General features: G+C 42.0%; 1 protein-coding gene across 1 annotated transcript; it reads right to left on the bottom strand.

Annotated features, from left to right (window-relative positions):
- Positions 1 to 2095: 2095 nt before the first annotated feature.
- On the bottom strand, positions 2096 to 7721 carry UQCRFS1 (ubiquinol-cytochrome c reductase, Rieske iron-sulfur polypeptide 1). The gene is made up of 2 exons (XM_081924126.1): positions 7438 to 7721; positions 2096 to 2897 (listed from the first exon to the last, which is right to left on the bottom strand). Exons 1-2 carry the CDS (start codon positions 7646 to 7648, stop codon positions 2287 to 2289), a joined length of 822 nt encoding a protein of 273 aa, XP_081780252.1. The 5' UTR covers positions 7649 to 7721; the 3' UTR covers positions 2096 to 2286.
- Positions 7722 to 21803: the final 14082 nt, after the last annotated feature.

Genomic DNA, 21803 nt, shown 5'->3' with positions numbered 1-21803 from the left:
CAATGACTCTTTAGCTGTGATTCCTGCATTGCTGGGGATTGGACTACATGAGGTTTTGGATCCCTTCCAACTCTACAAGTCTATGATTCTCTGATCCACCAGAGCATTCTATAACCAATGAACCATTTTTTAAATCCAGTTAATGCAAAAAAAAAAAAAAGAGTTGCATGTCAACATAGATGCAAGCAACCACAATACATTTTGGCCTAAAATAATTATACTAAGCAGTTGCTAAAGGATTAGTCTTTTCAAGATTTTGCAGAATTCTTGTGCAAAATACAGAATTGTGTTCTGTATTTTACCTACCTTTATTCAGATCTGAAAAACACCATCTCTGTATTTGGCAGGCCACAATAGCTTTGTTAGAACACAAGGTGCATGGCATTGGTTTATGATATTTATAACTGGCATTGCACCATTAAATTAATCTGTCCTTCTGTTCATTTTCATGGCACAATTTTGCAGAAACAAGCAAGTGGCATTGTTTGTCATGGATTCTTTTGTTGTAGCTTACTTCCAACCAAACCTTGACTTTCTAGAGTAATGCCAATGCTTGACACTCTGCCCAAGTGGTGCTTTTGGGGCAGACATATTATTAGCCTGCATATTTCTCAAATATTTCTAACATCTATTTATATTATGTGTTAACACCTTACGGGGGGTCACACCTCAACATTCCATGTATCATTGTTATTGGCTGGTGGAACAGACTGGGTGACAAAAAAATCAAAGTGCAGAAATGTTCACAGACACCATGCGCATCAGGGAAGCCTACATGAGATCAAAGAGTTGCTTTGGGAAGTACAGTGTAGCTGGGACATCAGTGCATTTTGTATTTAAGTTGCATTTTATGTATCCTAGTATTCTGACTGACCGCTTTGCTGACCATATACATCATTTGTAAGCTGGAATAAAGCTGAAAAAACAAATGCAAACTTTTACTTTCATGTGTCAGACTCGCCTTTAATGTCGTGTAAGAAGTTCAGTGCTTGAAGCAAAAGGGTTGTGGTTGTTACATCTCTATTTCCTGGTGGGGTGCGGTGGGGAGGGAATCAATCAGTGAGTCTTCAAAAGAGAAGGAACAATTCTCTAGCAAAATAAAAAATAAATTTGCAGGATAAGGCATTTCTGTGCTCAGAAACTGCTGCCTCATTTTAATTCAAAGGTTTCTGGACAAAGACCAGATTTACTTTCAGATCTGGCTGCTTCATTAACACACAAATCTAGAAAGTATGATCACAATCCAAAGGGCTGTCATATATTTTTTTTTTTTAAAAAAAATAATAATACCACCACCACCACTCATGTTTGGCTAGCTTTCGAACTGCATGGTATATTTTGAAACTTACAGTGATGCATTGACCAGATGTTACTCCACATATTTTCATTCTATTTCTCCAACATAAATGTGGAAGAGTACGGTAACTGATCCCTGATCTCTATCTACAACCAGGGATGGGAGTTCTGTAGCTCTCAAACAACTGCTCGACTTCCAACTCCCATCTGCCCCAGTCAGCATGGCCAATTAGATCTACAGGAACTAGAGACAGTACTGCAATGATGGGAGTCCAGTGTGTCCCATAATCTCCCATGAGTGGCATATCAATCAGAGTCCTTTATCTTACCATGGGAAAGTGACTGAGAAAGGCCTAGCTGTTTATTTGATAACAACAGAAGATGGCTGGGCTCTTTTATTTCTTCAGTCAAGGTGAGGGGCCTAAGTTCTCCAAATGCATCCAGGAGGCTAAAGATGTCAGAGCACAAGGTCAATAAATTGTATTTGTCATCATATAGAAGCTAGTGCAAGTGCAACCTCCACCAGGGGCACACAATGATGGAAGGCATTAGAAGCTTATTTCTGCTATAGCTTTAAAACAACCCAACAAGCTCATGAGATTCTCAGTATGAGTCCAAGGATGGCTGGGCCTACTCACACATAAAGCAAAAACTCCTGTGCAAACTGGCCCATCAAAACCTCAGTTGTCTGGTTCATAGCTTTTCATCCAAAAAGGTTACTATTTTTTTATTAAGAAGTATTGATTTTCTCTTAGAAAACATTCAATTGCTTTACTAATTATACACAAGCTACACATCATTATGGGAAAGCACTTTAATCCTTTATTAAAACTGACCAAGTACACAAACAATCAGATCTGAACAGTGACTTGGGACAGTTAGCCATACTTTCCACTCAACTTTTTGTTTTGTTTTTTAAATACATTACATGAACACCAGCCTCGTTCCTCTGCATACATACAGGAAATAAAGAGCCAGGCATCCAGAAATTTAACCCACAATAACTAAATCTTCCGAAGGGAATTCATAGTAGGGAACCTCGAGATTTAATGGAGCTGGACCTTTGCGGATTCTGCCAGACGCATCGTAATGCGACCCGTGGCAGGGGCAATAATAGCCACCAAATTCCCCAGCATTTGAAATGGGTACGCAGCCAAGATGGGTGCAAACACCGATCAGGATGATCCATTCAGGTTTCTTTACTCGGTCTAAATCATGCTGGGGGTCTCTTAAATCAGTCAAAGATACTGCAGCTTCTTGCTCAATCTCTTTTGCGGTTCTGTGACGCACAAAGAGAGGCTTCCCTCTCCACTTGAAAGTCATATTCTTGCCTTCAGGAATATCGGAGAGCTTGATCTCAATCTTCGACAATGCCAACACATCAGCAGAAGCACTCATGCTGCTGACGAACTGAGTGACAACATTCTTAGCAGCATATGCTGTCGCCACACAGGTTGTTGCTGTCATAAAGTAGGAGAAGACTTTCCTGGATTCACTGCTCTCTTGGGATGATTTTGCAGCATCTGTTACATCATGACGACGGTAGTCAGAGAAGTCAGGCACAGCGACATCATTGTGGACGTAACGAATGCTAGCAGGAGCTGCAAAAGAATGGAGAAAACCAATTACTGATTTTTTAAAAATTACAGGACATTATACTGGTACCAGATTGACTCCATAAAATTTATATTTTTGGTACTACACTAACTATCATGAACATTTAACTATTGGTTTTCATACACGTTCCATACAAGAACTAAATCACCTTATGGAGGTGCAGGCATTCTATTTATTTCTTCCTGCAATTATACATGAAAATCTATTATCTCCTGGCTGGGAAGCCTATAAATTGTCATCAATGATAGTAAATAGCAGAAAAGAACACAAATATGATTACAGTGGTACGTTGGGTTACATACGCTTCAGGTTACATACGCTTCAGGTTACATACGCTTCAGGTTACAGACTCCGCTAACCCAGAAATAGTGCTTCAGGTTAAGAACTTTGCTTCAGGATGAGAATAGAAATCGTGCTCCGGCAGCGCAGCAGCAGCCAGAGGCCCCATTAACTAAAGTGGTGATTCAGGTTAAGAACAGTTTCAGGTTAAGTACGGACCTCCGGAACGAATTAAGTACTTAACCCGAGGTACCACTGTATATTGGAGTAAGGGGGAGAAATCTAGCGTGTTTTGTATGCTGTAAAGAAATCCCTAATATTCCAAAGTGTTTTGTTAAACCCACTCCAGTAGCCCTTTATAGGGTTGCTATATGTCCTCTTTTTCACGAGTATGTAAAATGAGTGTCGTCATAGCGATTCATAGTTAAAAGTAGAAGTCAGCAAATGTGTTCTCTTTTTTGCTCTTCAAAATATGGCAACCTTAGAACTTGATTAAATTTTAAAAGACACTTTTAATTTACAAATTTAGAAGATTTCTCTACATTTTATGGGGAATTCTATGGCCTAATCTACAAACCAGTTAAACCAAAGTACCTTGATTTACATTTAGCCAAGCAAACAAGTGAACTTATGCTTGCATCATTAGCTACATTGTAGCCTATGAAATTACATCTAAAGTTTAGAGTAGGATTAGTATCTCTTTTAGATGCAGTAATATTAGTGGGGTTTTTTTGAAAACTTTGAATAAGAAAGCTTCCAAATGCAAACTGACTCAAATTCAATTTTGTATGCTTGACATATTTGGTAAATCAAACTGGATAGTTGATTTCATGTCGCTTATGAAAATATTATCAACTCTTTCCAATTGCAGGAATTAGTTAAGCTAAAATATCTGATTGGGGGGGGGGGAATCACTTAGCATGATAACTCTGTCAAATCCAAAGGAGTATTTGGAAAATTATTTTTACTAGAGTATATGTAACTGTTTTAAGACACAACAGCTCAATACCATCCACTTTCATTAAGTTATTTTTTAAGAAATGAGGGTACTTCATAAAAATGCAACTTCGTAAGAATGCAAGTGCAAGTTTTATTTTTTGACTTAAGGGCAATAACACTAAGGGCTTCCGGAATCAAGCTCAAGGTAATTAGGATCTCTTGGGACATTGTGCAGAGATTACAATAAGTGTTTGCAACAAGCTTGAACTAATGAAGGGATAAGAGCATCTCTTTATAATAAGATTTTTTTTTAAGACTGCTTCCTTAGAAATTAAATGAAGGTTGTGTTAAGATTTTCAGGACAAGCTAATACACACTTAATTTCAAGGTCTAAAGTTAAACAGAAGACTATTTACATCCAATAAAAAGCTAATGAAGCAACACAATTTTTTAAAGAAAGTTTAACCCATTTCTGCAATTCCCTCTAGTAGCATATTATCCTTCCCTTTATACTTGGCCCATAATACACGGGATATTTACATTATAACCTTGTAGCAAATAACCCAAACTGGGTCTACGCTGAAAATACTGTATCAGATTTTTTTTTATAACTGCCACGACTTCCAAGCAGTCCCACAACTTAGCACCTGCCCTTTTATAAACTAGAACTCACTTTATTTGCTGGCTAATAGGTATCAGTTGATCACATTTAATAGGCCTCCACTGACCCACTGGCTGCTGCTTCATTTTGTACTGTAATTTTACTAAACACCACCTTGTGATTTCAAGTGAAAGACAATTGGTAAGGCTCATCTGACACACACATGAAACCAAACCTTTAGTGTCATCAGCCCAGTCCCTTGAAAAGAAATTCAGCAGCCACCTTCTGTTTTAACCTTTAAACATCTGCTGACAGCTTTTCTTTCCTGCCAAGATTATGTAGTCAATTAAGAAAACATCTTTCTGCAATAATTGATAATCTTTTTAAATATCTACATGCTTTTATTGTACATATGTATTACTGTTGCAAAGTGCTTTGACTTTTTAAATGAAACAGTGGTATATAAATATTTTAATCAATGAATATATTAAATAAATAAAACATTTTAAATGACTAAAATAAACATTTTAAATACATAAAACAATAAACTAGAAAACTACCAGTTGGAAACAAGCAACTGGGGCAGTGTGTGTACTGTTTCCTCCAGTACTGCTGGCTGGAGAGTGTTACAAAGAGGATACTGGACTAGAAATGATGCTCTCTGATCCAGCAGGGCTCTTCTATACAAAAAGTCAACCTCCAACATTCCACCCCACTCCCATTTTTCAATTTGGGTAAAGGAACAAATTCAGCTATATACGAACAGCATCCCCAAGTATAGCTCTTACTTCCTATTATGCAAGTGAAAGGTTAGTTTCTCTAGAGGAGTGTAAAGCGAAGGGCTGAACTTAGTGATCCTGCAACAGTGAGAACAAAAAGACTATCCCCTGGTGATATGAGATGAAGAACCAGCTAACGGGGAACCTGTGGGGTGGTAAGCATTATGCTGGGGCAACAGATAAACACAGATACAATCCTTACACTATACAAGTCTAACCCCTTCCAACTCCCATTTTAGGAATAATTCTTAATATGGTAAATCTTTCTCTGGACTGCATCTCTGAGGCTGCAGGTAAAAACTTGTGTGATTTAATACTCCTTCCAAAGAAAACACTTGTACTGAGTCAGACTTTTGATCTATCTCACTCAGTGGTAGTAGGCCTACACCTAAAAATATCCCTTCCCCATATTGATTTCTTACTAATACCTAAGGTTTTGGTAGAGGGTTTGGTTGTGTCTTTTTGCCAGGGTGGGGATAGTCAATCATGCAAGCTCCATTATGCAGTCTTGGAGTAGTACAAGCCAGAAAATAATGCTCCATGTATGAATATTCCCCACAAACAGGAAACCAAGGTAGAAGGCTACAACCAAGCCTGCATGCAGGGACTTCTGTTCTGCTCTGTACAAAGGAACATTCAATAATGTGAGCCTCCATCTTCAGCATGACAGCCCCAATGAAGCAAATAATAAATCCCTGCGTAAAGAAAACTCACACTTTTTATTACAGATATCTCAACTCCCCCCCACAGCAACTCATTTCATCCTCACAACAACCCTGCAAAGTAGGTTAGATTGAGAGATAGAAACTCTAGAGAACAGCTGTCAGCCAAGTATAGACAACACCAAGCCAGAGGGACCCAGTCTGACTCTGTATAACGCAGTTTATGTTGACTTGTCCAATGTCACCAAGTGAACTTGACAGGTGTGTGAAGATATGAACCTGGGCCTCCCCAGTCGTAGTCCAACACTCGAAGCCAAACTGGTGCCATTTAGATATTTTGACCCACAACCCACACTAGCATGACTATCAAGCAAAGGATGGTAGTCCAAAAAACATTTGGATAGCACCAGGTTTAGGGGACTGCTACTCTAATGACTGCACAGCACCAACTTCGTCAGGAAGGCGATCTGGCATATTAAGTTTGAGGTGGCACAGTTCAGACCCAGCACCACTCCATTCAGGAAGTTCTCCCTCAGTATAGAAAGCCAGGAGAAGCCTGACTTGTGTGCGGGGAAACTGTTTTGTACACCGCAGCATCTGAATCAAGTGAGCACCCTTCAGCCTAAAGGTGTGTGACAGCCAGCGTGGTGTAGTGGTTAGAGCAGCCTTTCTCAACCTTGGGTCCCCAGATGTCGTTGCACTACAACTCACATCATCTCACCACTGGACCTACTAGGTGGGGAAAACGGGAGTTGTAGTCCAACAACACATGGGGGCACAAGGTTGAGAAAGTCTGGGTTAAAGTATTGGACTAGGACCTGGGCAAGAAGGGTTCAAATCCCCCCTCAGCAAATGGAATTTGCGGGGTGACCTTGAGCTAGTCACCACCTCTCAGCCTAGCCTACCTCACAAGGTTGTGCTGGGGATAAAATGTGGAAGGAAGAGAACCACATACACCCCACTGATCTCCTGGGCGGGGGGGAGTGGGATATAAATGTAATCAATGACTCAATGAAGTGGGGCAGCCCTCTACCCGACACTGCATGCCCACTACTATGATGCACGACGGGCGTTTTGCTGTCACCTTCCCTAGTCTTCATGAAGCCCAGAGGGGACACAGAAAACGCCTCTGAGCCACCCTGGAAACCTCGGTAAATGAAGCGGGAGAGGGACGGAGGGGAGGCAGAGAGAAAGCGAAGCGACCCCATACCCCGCCCTGCTCAAGCAGCGCCGACCGCCCCCCGCCCTCCTTCCCCGCCCGCACCATTGAGGCTGGCGGTGGCGACGAGCCCCCCACGGGCGGCCTGGCCTTGCAGCGACTCCCGGCAGAGCAGAGGCCGCTTCGGGTCCAGCGGCAGCTTCGAGGCCGCCGGAGCCAACCCGGTCACCAGGGGCTTCAGCGGGCCCGGGACGGCGTGGGCGGCGGCCGAGAGGTAAGGTGCCAACGGGCCGGAGCGAGCGGCCACGGACAACATGGCGACGGCGGAGTCAACTTCTCCTCTCTCTTCCCCCTCCGGCCGGTCACCTTCGCTTCCGACGTCAAGGCTGTGCGACGCGCACACGCGATGACGGCAGACGCCGGTAGAAGAAGCGGCGCAGGCGCGCTAGAGGAATTTACCCCTCCCTCTCCTATCCGGAGAGAAAGAGGGCGAACGGAGAGGCGTGGCTGGAGCAGTGACGAGAAGGCCAAGGGGCGTGGTCGTAGAGGAGTTGGAGTCTCTGTCGCCGCCTTCGTCATTGCGTGCATGATAGAGAATGGGGTAAGAAGTTTGAGCTGCGCCTGCGCAGGCGACCCTAGTCGGGGGTGGGGGGGACTTGTGTTTCTTCTCTCTCTAAATACTTTTTACTAAATTTTAATAAAAAGAACTTTTTATAAATAGCAATGCTAATAAAATGATTAATAATATCAACAGGGGAGAATGAAATGAAATTGGTGGTGGTGTTTTTTAAGGGTGAATTGTCACAATTGCCTATAAGGAAGTTTGTTTATATACTGCTTGTTCCCTCCAATGGGCTCAAGGTAGCATGTGTAATTGCCACAACAACCCTGTGAGGTAGGCTAGGCTGAGAAGCCGAGTGATGGGCACAAGGTCACACGCAGGGAGCTTCTTGGCCAGTTGCAGGGGAATTTCAACCCTCGTCTCTCCCAGATCCTCTTCCGACGCTCGAAGTCCAGTACAGGATGCAGCCATACAATTTCCTGAGTCGGTAATAAACCATACCAAGAAGGAAAGGGTGTGTGGCTTACAATTGCAAGGGCTGAATTAGACTTGCAGAGATGACGGGCAGAATCCGAGACCAGGAGAAAGAGACAGTGGAAGAAGATTGGAAGAAATTTAAGGACTATCTTAACAATTATTATAAGATTAAAGAATGCTAGATTGACATGGATTTAAAAATACTGGTTTTCAGATACATTAGAGTAAGAAAAGGAATGGAATTAATAAGAAACTTTTGGGAAATAAGGGAATGGAGTTGCTGATGGGATAATGAAACTAGAATACAAAACGGTGAGGTATGAGGAAGTCGGGGAAATAAGGTTGAGAAAATAAGTTTTGAAATTATACTTGTTGTTTTTTGTTTGTGTTTGTTTTCATTGTAGTTGTTTTGTATTTGTATGTTCTTAATGGAAAATTTAATAAATATTACTTAAAAAAAAACAAAACAATTGCAAGGGCTGAATTAATACTATGTGTGTATTTAATGTTGTTGTTGTTTAGTCGTTTAGTCGTGTCCGACTCTGCGTGACCCCATGGACCAGAGCACGCCAGGCACTTCTGTCTTCCACTGTCTCCCACAGTTTGGTCAAACTCATGCTGGTAGCTTCAAGAACACTGTCCAGCCATCTTGTCCTCTGTCGTCCCCTTCACCTTGTGCCCCCCTATCTTTCCCAACATCGGTCTTTTCCAGGGAGTCTTCTCTTCTCATGAGGTGGCCAAAGTATTGGAGCCTCAGCTTCACGATCTGTCCTTCCAGTGAGCACTCAGGGCTGATTACCTTAAGATTGGATACATTTGATCTTCTTGCAGTCCATGGGGCTCTCAGGAGTCTCCTCCAGCACCATAATTCAAAAGCATCAATTCTTCGGCGATCAGCTTTCTTTTTGGTCCAGCTCTCGCTTGGTGTTGTGTATCATAGTCATGCAAAGCAGCAAGGCCAAAGGGGAGACTTCACTGGAGCATGTGCCAACCAGTGACGGGCATGCAGAAATGCATCTGAGGGTGCAATGAATTTCCTTCACTAAGGCAATCACATAGAAGTACAGAGTCTTGGTATACTTCTTGCTTGGTATTCCAAGGAAGAAAATATTCCAGCATAACTATTTTATTGGTCAAACCTGTAATGATATGAAAAACTAGTTGTCCAGATACTTGAATGTTTCCATTGCAGTTGGTTCAGCTGTATTTTAAGACCTCAAACAACTTTATCCTAACAAAGTAATAAATCTCCCCTGTTTAATGTAACGTTTTTATTTCCTCCAGGCATACTCTTTTCCCCAAAACAATCATTTAAAAAATCCCTTACTTATCTCCCTCCCACTACCTCTCTAGCTCTTAAGATGCCACTTTCAAGTAAAGGAAAAGGTCAGTGATAATTTTCCAATTTATCATAAGAAAAATAGTTGTAAATCATGCATTGTACACCATGTTCAACAGCACTCTCTTTTACAACACATTAGTTCTGCTTGTCGCCATCGTCTGATTCTCTCCCACCCCCACCTCAGTTTTCCCCCCTGTATTGCTCATGTTCTTTTTGGATCCAGTTAGAGGTCAAACAATCCCTGAGAAATTCATTCTCATCATTGAAGATTAGCAGGGCACACAAATGCTTCTGCTGCAGTTATCATTGAAAATAAAATCTCTAGCCTCAGTACGACTCTACATGCATGCAGCAGCTGACTGGCTACTTCCCATGTCTCCAAACAATTGTTACGTGGGGAAACAAGGAGAGTGAAATTCCATCCCACTTAGTGCTGTAGGGACTGCCCTATATATTTCTTTATTTCCTTACGTTGTTATCCTGCCCTTTCTTTAAGGAGCTCGTGACAGCGCCCCTGGTTTGGCCAGGAGAGAGAGGGTGACTGGTTCAAGGACCTCAAGGGTTCGAGCCTCACTGGTGTCATAGTCAAAAACACATTTACCACATTGTGGCCATGTTCACACCATACTTTTAAGACATTGTGATACCACTGTGAACAGTCAGAAATTTGCCCAAAGAATTCTGGTTCCCTATTTCCCTCACAATCCCCAGAATGGTTTAATAATCAATACTTCCTCACAAGGAACTCGGGAAATTGTAAAGGGGGATTTGAACTGGTCTTGCAGTCAAGGACACGGTGGTAACATTCACACCATATGCTTAAAACACTATGATATCGCTTTAAATAGTCATAGCTCCCCCCAAAAGTTCTAGCAGATGTAATTTGCTAAGAACTGTAAGGAGACTCTTTGTTAAAATACAAACAAACAAACAAACAGAAGCTTTTTTGGGGAATTATGGGATCAGAGTTACTTAAACAATATAGAAATTTATTTATGCATGCAACTACTGCTGCAAGAATGACATTCGCCCAAAAATGGAAAGAAGAAGTCCCGATGAAAGAAGAATGGCTACGGAAATGGATGGATTATGCAGAAATTCCGAAACTTACCGGAAGAATAAGTAATCAAGACAACAAACTTTTAATTAAGGAATGGAAATCCTTTATTGAATATTTACAAACAAACTGTATACAAATTAAGACATTAGCAGGATTATTGTAAAAACTTGCAGTTTCTAAAACATATATGAAATAGAAGAGGAGAAGAATAAATAGAGTTAATTGGGATATTCAGAAGAAAGAAAAAGGGTAAATTCATGGAATCTCTGAAAGCGGAGAGAGAAGTCAAGATTTGATATGTGAGAATTGTTTGTTTTTGTTGTTAAAATGATTATTTGTTATAAATGAAAATTATAAATAAAATTATTTTTAAAAAAGAATTGTTATGAGACCCCTCTTCAACTCCCAAAACTGTGATTCCCAGAGTGGTTTAACAATCAATTCCCGTTCCCGGAGTACTTTGAATTTCACTTGTTCAATAGGACTTCATTCCTCTTCTTCTGCGGCATCCCCCCTGAATCTGTTCTAGGGGTTCCCCAGATGCTCCAGAGCAGATTTAGGGAAGGTGTGGAGCAGACATGTGAGGTAGGAAGGGGGCAAGGACCCATTCTGCAAATTGAAACCCCTCCACTGATGGGACCTGTTACGATTGGATACCAACCCTAAAAACAAGCCAGACTCCACCCTCTGCCTGATTGTCCCCCAGATTTCATCCTTGAGAATTGCATTTGCCGCCATCAACAATTAGCACATACTAGGATTGCGAGGCATTGATATCTTAGTTAATTCACAGTCTAAGGCTTCGCTGAGCAGCGGCCTATGATAATTAAACAATATATCCTATAGCGAGGTGTGTGCTGCTGATTAATAAATTACTTGATCCCCAGGTACGGAGAGTATGGCTCCAATCGATATCGTTGCCTAAAAGCTGCCGCTTAGAAATAGTGTAATAAAATGTAAATGAAATGCACTGGGATTTGCTGGTTTTAATTAAAGGGAATGATTAATTGATCATTCAAATCGTATTGATCTACAGCTTTTTTTAATTCCGAGCAATTTAATTTGTCAAATATAAGCTTGGATAACTGATGATTTGTACTCTTAAAAGCTGGAGCCTTTTAGTTGAGCGGCACTGGAAACAGCCTTGCAGCGGGCCTGGAAGAGGTTGGACCCAGGCTGCTCGGGATGCTGGTTTTATGGGACAGTCTGGGGATAAAGATACTTGCTGTACTGCTGATCTTCCTTTGTGTATTTCATTTTTATCGTTGCACCTGTTACCAGCTCAAACATAGACCTGGAACAAAGAGCACCTGGCGTTTATATAGTGACTAATAAAAGACCCACATTTATGATGGGTGGCGTGTATGTGGAGGGAAAGCATATAGATTTGTCAAGAGGACCTCCCAGGGGCACAGAGTATCCTGCTGCACTCTGTGCATGGAGAGAGGCCATAGTCACACCGTGCAGTTAAAGTGTTATGATGCCACTTTAAACAGTCGTGGCTTCCCACAATGACTCCTGGGAGCTGTAGTTTGTTAAGGGGTGCTGAAATTTGTTAGCTCTCCCCCCCACAGAGCTACAGTTACAGGGAACTCTTCCAGGGAATGTATTGTTAAACCACTTTGGGAATTGTAGCTCTGTGAGGAGGAAGAGGGGTCTCCAAGCAACTGGAAGTGGTATCCTAGTCTTCTAAATGTATGGTGTGAATGTGGCCATATCAAACCCCTCTGTATTTTCATCGGAGAAATGCTGGAGAGTCTGGAATAGGCCAACCCCTATTTTCATCAGAGAAATGTTGGAGTGTATGCTGCAGTGAGGTGTAGATTCTGAGCTGGGAAACGGTTGCTTTGAGCTTCTTTCCAGCTTCCTCCTCTCCCGCCCCTGCCCCCAAAAGAGAGAGAAACCAGTTCTAAAAATTGTCAACTGCTAATGTCTGCTCTAGTTTCAGAACTGGAATTCCTTCTCCAGGAGGAATCTAGAGTTACAGTGGTACCTCGGGTTACATACGCTTCAGGGTTCATATGCTTCAGGTTACAGACTCTGCTAACCCAGAAATATTACCTCAGGTTAAGAACTTTGCTTCAGGATGAGAACAGAAATTGTGCTCTGGCGGCGCAGTGGCAGCAGGAGGCCCCATTAGCTGAAGTGGTGCTTCAGGTTAAGAACAGTTTCAGGTTAAGAACAGACCTCCAGAACGAATTAAGTACTTAACCCAAGGTACCACTGTAATTAAAAATGTAAATTTCCTCTATTGGGAAAAGTGCATCACTTTTTCCATTCTGTTCTCCTATCATTTCCCCTATCTGATGCTGCTGTTTCAGCACCACTGTGGTTTGCTGCCACCAAACCCCCTTCCATTATGCATCTTCTTCCTGGGTTAATCACACAGGCAACCCTCAGCCAGTCAGCATCACATAGGCATGATGTCACAAACAGGACACAGCCAATCGATGTCTGATGCAATATGCTCTGAACCAGGATTGGTGAATCTGCAGGACTGGTGAATCTGTTGTTGGGCTCCAACCGCCATTGGCCCTAGCTGGCATGGCCAGTAGGCAGGGATGATGGGAGCTGTAGTCCTGCAAAATCTGGTAGTTCACAGGTTTCACAACACAGGTGTGCACTGAGTAGAAGCGGCTCTCCATAAGGGGTTTCAGAAAGCAGTGTTTCCCAACACTCCCCAGTCCTGATATAAATCAAATAATAAATAAGAACATACTCCTTGCAAAACTAAGTTGCCACATTTTGGGCTGGGTCTTTCAAGACAGTTCTGCAAAGGTTAAGCTTTGCCAAACAGTTTGTTTCTTTTAAAAAGTAAAAGGAAAAGTTCTAAGCTGGTGAAAAGAGATAAAGCTGAATCCCTGACAGGAAGCCAGGGGAAAAGAAGGCATGCATCAATGAAGTTCTTTACAAATTGGAACCGTGGTCTCCTATCTACCTGAGCCCGGAGATCCAACTTCAAAAATGATTGTTGTGCCTTTTTAATGGAGAGTTAGCATTAGAAAAGTTCAAACTGCTTAAAGCAGCTGTCACCGAAAGCAAGTGAAAAGCTAATTTGCATGAATACAAACAACGCGAAAGGTATCAAAGCGAAGTGTTATGAATTAGTTGTGATACGTTTGCGATAATGACTTTGGCACCGGCAACCGCGCTGCACGTCCTCCCACCCCTCTCCCAGTTGTTGCTTCTGTCAGCTTTCATCCTTCCAAATATAATTTGTGGGGGTGGGAGTCTGGAAAGGTTAATTGAGCCAGACAATTAAATCATGTCAAGAGGACCAGGCGTTTCGAAGCTGCGTGCCACAACAGCGCATTATGCCACACAGAATCCTGATTGTGTAAGATGGGCACAGATGGTGTGTTGGAGGAGTGTCACATGGGGAACCCTAGGTCTGCTAGGAGAAGGGGCAAATGTGGCCCTCAAGGCCTCCCTACCTGGCCCTTGGAATGCTTTCCAGGCCACACCCTCTGTCCTCAGCCACATCCCTCCCTTGCCCCACTTCGTGTATCTGAAGAAGGGAGCATGCACACGAAAGCTCATACCAAGAACTAACTTAGTTGGTCTTTAAGGTGCTACTGGAAGGAATTTTTTTTGTTTTGACAATGGCAGACCAACATGGCTACCTATCTGTAACTTGCCCCACTTTAACATCCTGAATGTTTTTGCCTGGCTGGAGTGTGTCCTTGAAGGCTGACCATGTCTCTTGCTTCCCCGGATAGTGGATGGAGGTGGTGTGTGTGTGTGTGTGTGTGTGTATAGCAACTAGGCAGGGCTTTTTTCCGGCCAGAACTCATCGGAGCTGATTTCTGCCCCCTCTTTGGTGCATTCTAGCACCTCCTTGTAGTGCACTGGCTGCCGTATAGCGGCATGGCCTCCAGATCTTTGTTTCGGAGCCTTTGAGCTGCATGCCACTCATGGCTTTGTGTTGGAGGCTGTTGGGCAGCGACATTGTAATGCGTCCACAGCAATGCCGGCACCTCTTTGTAGAAAAAAAGGTTCCCAGTACCTCAAGGACCGCCTCTTCCCACATTAAACAGACCTTTGGCTTTTAACTGTGTCTTGTTTTCATTTTGTTGCACAGGTGGCATGTTTTAATGTTCCTTTTTATGTTTTTAATATTTGTATGTGCTTGTCTTTTTTTTAAAAAAAATAAATCTATGTCGCTTTGAGTTGCCGGGACAAATAAGTGGCTAATAAATTTAATTACAACTATATTGAACACAGATATAATTTACACTTGTTGTGCCACCCATCTTTGTTTCTGGCTCCACCAACCACATGGACCTCAGAAGGTCCACCAGAAGGGAATGTGGCCTTTGACCTATAAAATGTTCCCCGCCTCTGATACTGATTTAAAACAAAAACAAAAAAATGATAGGGGTGTCATCCACTTGAAGAGAATTAGGACTGTTTTAATTTGCCTGACATTTTTAGAACGTAAAATTAACATTCTTTGGTTTTCCGGGAGCAGTTTATGTGTTTTTAAAATAAAACAAATAGATTTACCAAGCTAAATGTTGTTCGATCACAAAAATAAGAGCAGATTTGAATTCCTCACACCCAAATATATATTTCTAAGACCTCTCACTGAAGTACAGTGGTACCTCGAGTTAAGAACTTAATTCGTTCTGGAGGTCCGTTCTTAACCTGAATCTGTTCTTAACCTGAGGTAGCACTTTAGCTAATGGGGCCTCCTGCTGCCGCCATGCGATTTCTCTTCTCATCCGGAAGCAAAGTTCTTAACCTGAGGTAATATTTCTGGGTTAGCAGAGTCTGTAACCTGAAGCATCTGTAACCTGAAGTGTCTGTAACCCGAGGTACCACTGTAATTTGCAAAAATTAAGTTTCACTTCCTAAAATGACACACTTTACTCTCCAGGATTTCAGCCACAGGGGTCTCTCCCAGCCCTGCCTGGAGACTGAACCTGGGAACCTCTGCATGCAAAATGGATAGTCTGCAGGTCCTGGAAGTTTGGGATAAAAATGGAATAAATAACATCTCCTGGCATAGGTGTGGGAGCCATTTCGGAAGTCATTACATGTGAATCACTCCTCTGAATTCTTCCCAGTCAACATCAGCCTCCAGCAAACCTCCAAACGGCACTTTCAATCCTTTGGAGTTTAAAAGCGAAGTTTTGGGGATTTGGTGATAAGAAAAATAAAACGCTACTGGGGAAAAGGATACGTACCCTGTATGCACCTAGAGGCAGTTTGCTTATCAACAGCTCTCATATCATACTCCTCCGAGTGAGTTCCAGGGATCACCGAGGGAAACACTTAAAATAACTTTGGTGTATTGAGAGAGAAACCCTTTGTAGATCAGGCTGCATTTGATGCTCAAAGGAAGCAAGGAAGAGGAGTAGGTACTGAGAGGAGGAGTGAGTTCTCAGGTCCTCTTGTAACTCGGCCTAAGGATGTACAACTGAAACATCTCCCCCCCTCCCTTTGCAGTTGTTTCTCCTGCATTGGATTAAATGGCTCTTCCAGACTGGGGGGGGGGTTTCTGTAGATGTGTTCTGGAACATATCACTGATGGTTAGCTGATTGTAGCTCAGGGGTTGAAGGTGCCAGACTGAATCCCAGGCATCTCCAGGTAGGACTGAGAACTTTCCTTGCTTGTCTTCTTCTTTGGCGATCACTCTTAGCTGAGTAAGATTGTCTTCCATGAGCACAGTCTTAATGGTGTGTCCTTAGGTGACTGTGGAGGCCAATTCTGGAGCCACACCTCCTTCCACAATGGGGACATAGGTTTCCGGGTGGAAGTTGACCATGGTGAGGGTTTGCCAAACATGCCTTCCTCTTAGTTCGTTTCTCCCTTTCTTCCTGAGTTCAAGTGTCTTCGAAGTCCATGACACCTTGGGTAAAGGCTGTTCTCCAATTGGAGCGCTCGCAGGCCAGTGTTTCCCAATTGTTGGTGTTTATACTACATTTTTTAAGATTTGCATTGAGCAAGTCTTTAAACCTCTTTTGTTGACCACCAGCGTTACACTTACCATTTTTAAATTTGGAATATAGTGGTTGCTTTGGAAAATGATAATCAGGCATCCGAGCAACATGACCAGTCCAATGAAGTTGATGTTGAAGAATCATTGCTTTGACGCTGGTGATTTTTGCTTCTTCCAGCACACTGACATTAGTGTAGACAGTACTGAGCAAATGAACCAGTGGTCTGATTCAGTAGAGGACTTTTTTCTATGCTCCTAAAATGAGAGAACCAGAAACCAACAGATTCACCCATCTTTAGTCCAGCAGCACCTTGGCTTCCTCAGTCCCCACCCACGTGGACTGCTTGCTCCACATCTTTACTACCTGGGGAGTCACAGCCACTCTCCTATTGCAGAGGTGGGTGTGTTTGCAGTTCCCCTGGCACAGCCCAGATCTCGAAGAATTCAATCAAGACAAGCGATCCCCTACAAAAGAGGAAAGAGCTCAAAAAGCATTTCCACGCAGGTGTTTTTGAAGAGTAAGTTACTTGAGCGTGAGTTAAAAGGAGAAGGAAATGAAAACCATTAAAATGGCACAAATATCACCGAGCCCAGCTACGGATCTTATCAAGCCTTCACAAGAATGGCCGGACGGACAAAAGATACAATAGGAGACGCACAAGACCTCATCATATTTAGAAGGGGGGATGATCAGAACACTCACAAAAGCTGTCCAACCAAGCAAGAGCCAGAGGCAAGATAATAATTGCCTCAAGCAGCTTCAAAGATTGTTCAACCAGGCAGACACCAAAGGCTAAATAAAGTCGCCCCAAGCAGCATCAAAGACAGCTGTAAGAATGTCAATTGAAGAGTGAGAGGGGAAGGAATATGCTTTTTTTGAATCTTCCCACACTCTGAAAAATGCAAGTTCAGAGTTACTTTCTCTTAAGGACGCCTGGCGTTTCTTATTTTATGTCCGTCTTCTCTCTCCCTCTGTCTCCTCTGCCTGCCTGCCTGCCTGTCTCCTTCCCTCCCCCCTCCCTTCCAGGCAACCAGAGACCATCTAGTGTAGTGGTCATCAAGGTGGGCTGTACCACCCCCTGGGTGGGGCAATGGAATGAATGGTTGGAGTGCTAACAGGCAAGGGAACGGCAGATGGATGCAAGAGATCCAAACGACTACCAGACTTTGATAAGCTGGAATCTCTGGAACAAGTTCATCAATTTTGTTGAATTAATTCAACTGAATAGTTTCAATTGGACTTTTAGTAAACATGCAATTAATAGGTGCTGCTTTGAATTTCATTGTGTTACGATCTTCCTTGGTGGGTTGTGCAAAGCACTGTTCTGAATCTTGCTTCCGTTAGGGTGGGGTAGAGGGCAGTGGGGGTGAGTGTATGGAACCAAGGGGGCAATGGCACCAAAAAGTTTGGAAAACACTGGTCTAGTGCCTCCTTCTACAACTTGGTGCCCATCTGATCTTTTTTTTTTTTTAATATAATTTTTATTAGGTTTATAATATACAAAATTCAAATTCCAAGTACATGTTTCCATAAATCTAATGGACTCCCCCCATCTTCCGGACACTGCATTCTCTGTAAAACCAAAACCTCAGCAATTTGTTGACTTATTTTAAACATAATAATATATCTTCCATTTTATCGTGATATCTGGTCTCTAAACATTTCAATCCAAATCCATTAATTTTTAGTTTCAACACAATAAAATTATTTCATTACACCACTTCTGTCTTGTTGTGCCTTATTTACCAATTCAAAGATTTACCGATACTGAAGCTATAATTTCCTAGAGAGAAGCATTTTTTAACATTCATACAACTTATAATGCTTTTTCAAATAGTCCTTAAATTTTTCCCAAACTTCCTCCGTTTCTTCTTCTCCCGAGTCTCGAATTCTGCCAGTCATTTCAGCCAGTTCCATATAATCCATCAGCTGCGTCTGCCATTCTTCCAATGTGGGTAGATTTTGTGTCTTCCAGTGCTTTGCCATCAAGATCCTTGCTGCTGTAGTAGCGTACATAAAGAAAGTTCTATCTTTCTTAGCCACCCTCTGGTCTACCATGCCCAGGAGGAAGGCCTCCGGTTTCTTGGGTAAGGTGAGTCTAAGCACCTTTTTTAGTTCATTATGTATCATCTCCCAGAAGGCCTTCACCTTCGGGCAGGTCCACCAGAGGTGTAGAAATGTCCCTTCCTCCTCTTTACATTTCCAACATTTATTGTCAGACAGGTGATATATCTTTGCAAGCTTGACTGGGGTCATGTACCACCGGTATGTCATTTTCATAATATTTTCCTTCAAGGCACTACATGCCGTGAATTTCATTCCGGTGTTCCATAACCTTTCCCAGTCTTCAAACATAATGTTGTGCCCCAAGTCCTGCGCCCACTTTATCATGGAGGATTTAACAATCTCATCCTGTGTATTCCATTTAAGCAGCAAGTTGTACATTCTCGAAATTAACTTAGATTTTGGCTCAAGCAACTCTGTCTCTAGTTTCGATTTTTCCTCCTGGAAACCCACTTTTTTGTCCGCTTTAAAAACTTCCTGGATTTGAGCATAATGCAACCAATCTCGCACCTTGTTTTTTAACTTTTCCATACTCTGCAACCTCCATTTGTCTCCAATTTTTTCAATTATTTCCCAATATTTAGGCCAATGGGCCTCCATATTGAGTCTTTTACGTGCTTTGGCCTCCATCGGTGAGAGCCACCTCGGAGTTTTACTCTCCAATAAGTCTTTATATTTTGACCAGACCATAAAAATTGCCCTTCTGACAATATGGTTTTTGAACGATTTATGAACTTTAACCTTGTCGTACCACAAATATGCATGCCACCCAAAAGCATTATCAAATCCCTCCAGGTCGAGGACATCGGTGTTCTCCAACAAAATCCAATCCTTCAACCAGCAGAGGGCTGCAGATTCATAATATAACTTCAAGTCCGGCAGGGCAAACCCCCCTCTTTCTTTCGCATCTGTTAGTATTTTAAACTTTATTCGGGGCTTTTTGCCCTGCCAGACAAATTTAGATATATCCCTCTGCCATTTTCCAAAACATTCCACCTTATCCACGATCTGGAGGGCCTGAAACAAAATTAGCATTTTCGGCAAAACATTCATCTTTATAGCAGCTATTCTGCCCAACAAGGAAAGTTTCAGTCTTGACCATGTTTCCAAGTCTCTTTTGATCTCTGACCAACATTTCTCATAATTATCCTTAAACAAATTCAAATTTTTGGAGGTCAGGTGCACCCCTAAGTACTTTACTTTTTTAACCACATTTAGTTCTGTTTCTTTTCTGAACTCCTCTATTTCGGTAGTTGTCAAGTTTTTTGCTAAAACTTTAGTTTTTTGTTTATTCAGCTTGAATCCCGCCACCCGACCAAAGTCAGAAATTAATTCTAACGCTCTTTTAGTACTAGAGGCTGGCTCCTGTAATGTTAATACCAAGTCATCTGCAAAAGCTTTCAGTTTATATTGTTTCTCTCCGACCACAATTCCCTGTGTCAACCGGTCATTTCTAATCATGTTCAATAGCACCTCCAGGACTGAAATAAACAACAGAGGAGATAGAGGGCACCCCTGTCGTGTCCCTTTTTCAATTTTGAACTCCTCTGTCACCACGTTGTTTACTATCAATTTAGCTTTTTGTTCTGAATAAATTGCTTCTATTCCATTTTCAAACCCCCGCCCTACTCCCATCCTTTCCAAATTTTTCTTCATAAACATCCAAGAAATGTTGTCAAAGGCTTTCTCCGCATCAATAAAGATCAACACCGCTCTTGTATTTGAGTTAGTCTGTAAAAATTCCAAAATGTCAATGATGTTTCTTGTGTTATCAAATAAATGTCTGCCAGGGAGAAAGCCTGCTTGGTCCTTATGAATCACTTCATTTAATACTTTCTTAAACCTGCTTGCCAGAATGTCTGCAAAGATTTTGTAATCCACATTTAGGAGTGAGATAGGACAGTAGTTTTTAAGTTGAGTTTTTTCAGTTTCTAATTTTGGTATCAACGTGATGAAAGCTTCTTTCCACGTTTCCGGTGCCTTCCTCCCCTCCATAATCTGGTTACAAACTTCCAACAATGGTTGTATCAATGAATCCTTCAATGCCTTATAATATTTGGAAGTAAGTCCATCAGGTCCCGGAGACTTGCCCAGTTGGAGGTTCTGAATGGCGCATTCAATTTCTTGGATTGTAATATTACAGTTCAGGGTTGCTCTCATTTCCTGGGGTATTTTTTGTAATCCATTAGTTGTGACAAATTGGTCCACCTCCGAGCCTTTTTGTGGCCTTTGTGAATAAAGTTCTTTGAAATATCTCTGGAAACACTTTCTAATTTCCTCGGGTTTCTGAACCATTCTCCCTTCAATCTCTAGATTTGTAACTGTATTAAGTTTTTGTCTCTTTTTCAACTGCCAAGCCAACAACTTCCCGCACTTATTAGCAGATTCAAAGGATCTTTGTTTCATTTGTTTAATTTTCCATTCCACCTCTTGATTTATCAGTTTCGAATATTGTGCCTGGAAAAACTTCACTTCTCTCAATACTTCCTTTGATTTAGGCCTGGATCTCAGTTTTTTCTCTCCTTCTCTTATTTTCTCCAAAATCTTCTCCTTCTTTTCATTCCAGAGCCTTTTTTTAATCGTGTTCTGCTGTATTAGAAACCCTCTCATAACTGCTTTACTTGCGTCCCAGATTGTTCTTTTTTCCACATTTGTCTTTAAGTTTATTTCAAAATAGTCCTTTAAAACTTTTTGGGCCTTCTTAACAATCTCCTGATCTCTTAACAAAGCGTCATTCATTCTCCATCTGAAAGATCCGGTTGTATTTAATCTCAATTCCATTCTCAAAGCGTTGTGGTCGGAGCAGGTTTTTGGGCAGATTTCCACTTTTCTGGTCTTAGGTGCCAGCCCTCTAGTTATCCATATTTGGTCGATTCGCGTCCATGTCATGTGGGCCTCAGAAAAGAAAGTTCCTTCCTTCCCTAGAGGGTTCTTGATCCTCCATATGTCAATCAAATCCAAATTGTCAGTCATTTCGAAAAAGGTTTTTGGTAGTCTGCCGTCTTTCGTTATATTAGCAC

Source organism: Podarcis melisellensis, assembly GCF_964234715.1.
Source record: "Podarcis melisellensis genome assembly, chromosome: 8".
NCBI lineage: Eukaryota > Metazoa > Chordata > Lepidosauria > Squamata > Lacertidae > Podarcis > Podarcis melisellensis.
This window is presented reverse-complemented; position numbering and strand designations above follow the sequence as displayed.

Coding starts and splice junctions, on each gene's coding strand:
- UQCRFS1 (XM_081924126.1), bottom strand. CDS start 7,648: ATGTTGTCCGTGGCCGCTCGCTCCGGCCCGTTGGCACCTTACCTCTCG. Junction 2,898..7,437: donor CGCCACCGCCAGCCTCAATG/GTGCGGGCGGGG, acceptor ATTCTTTTGCAG/CTCCTGCTAGCATTCGTTAC.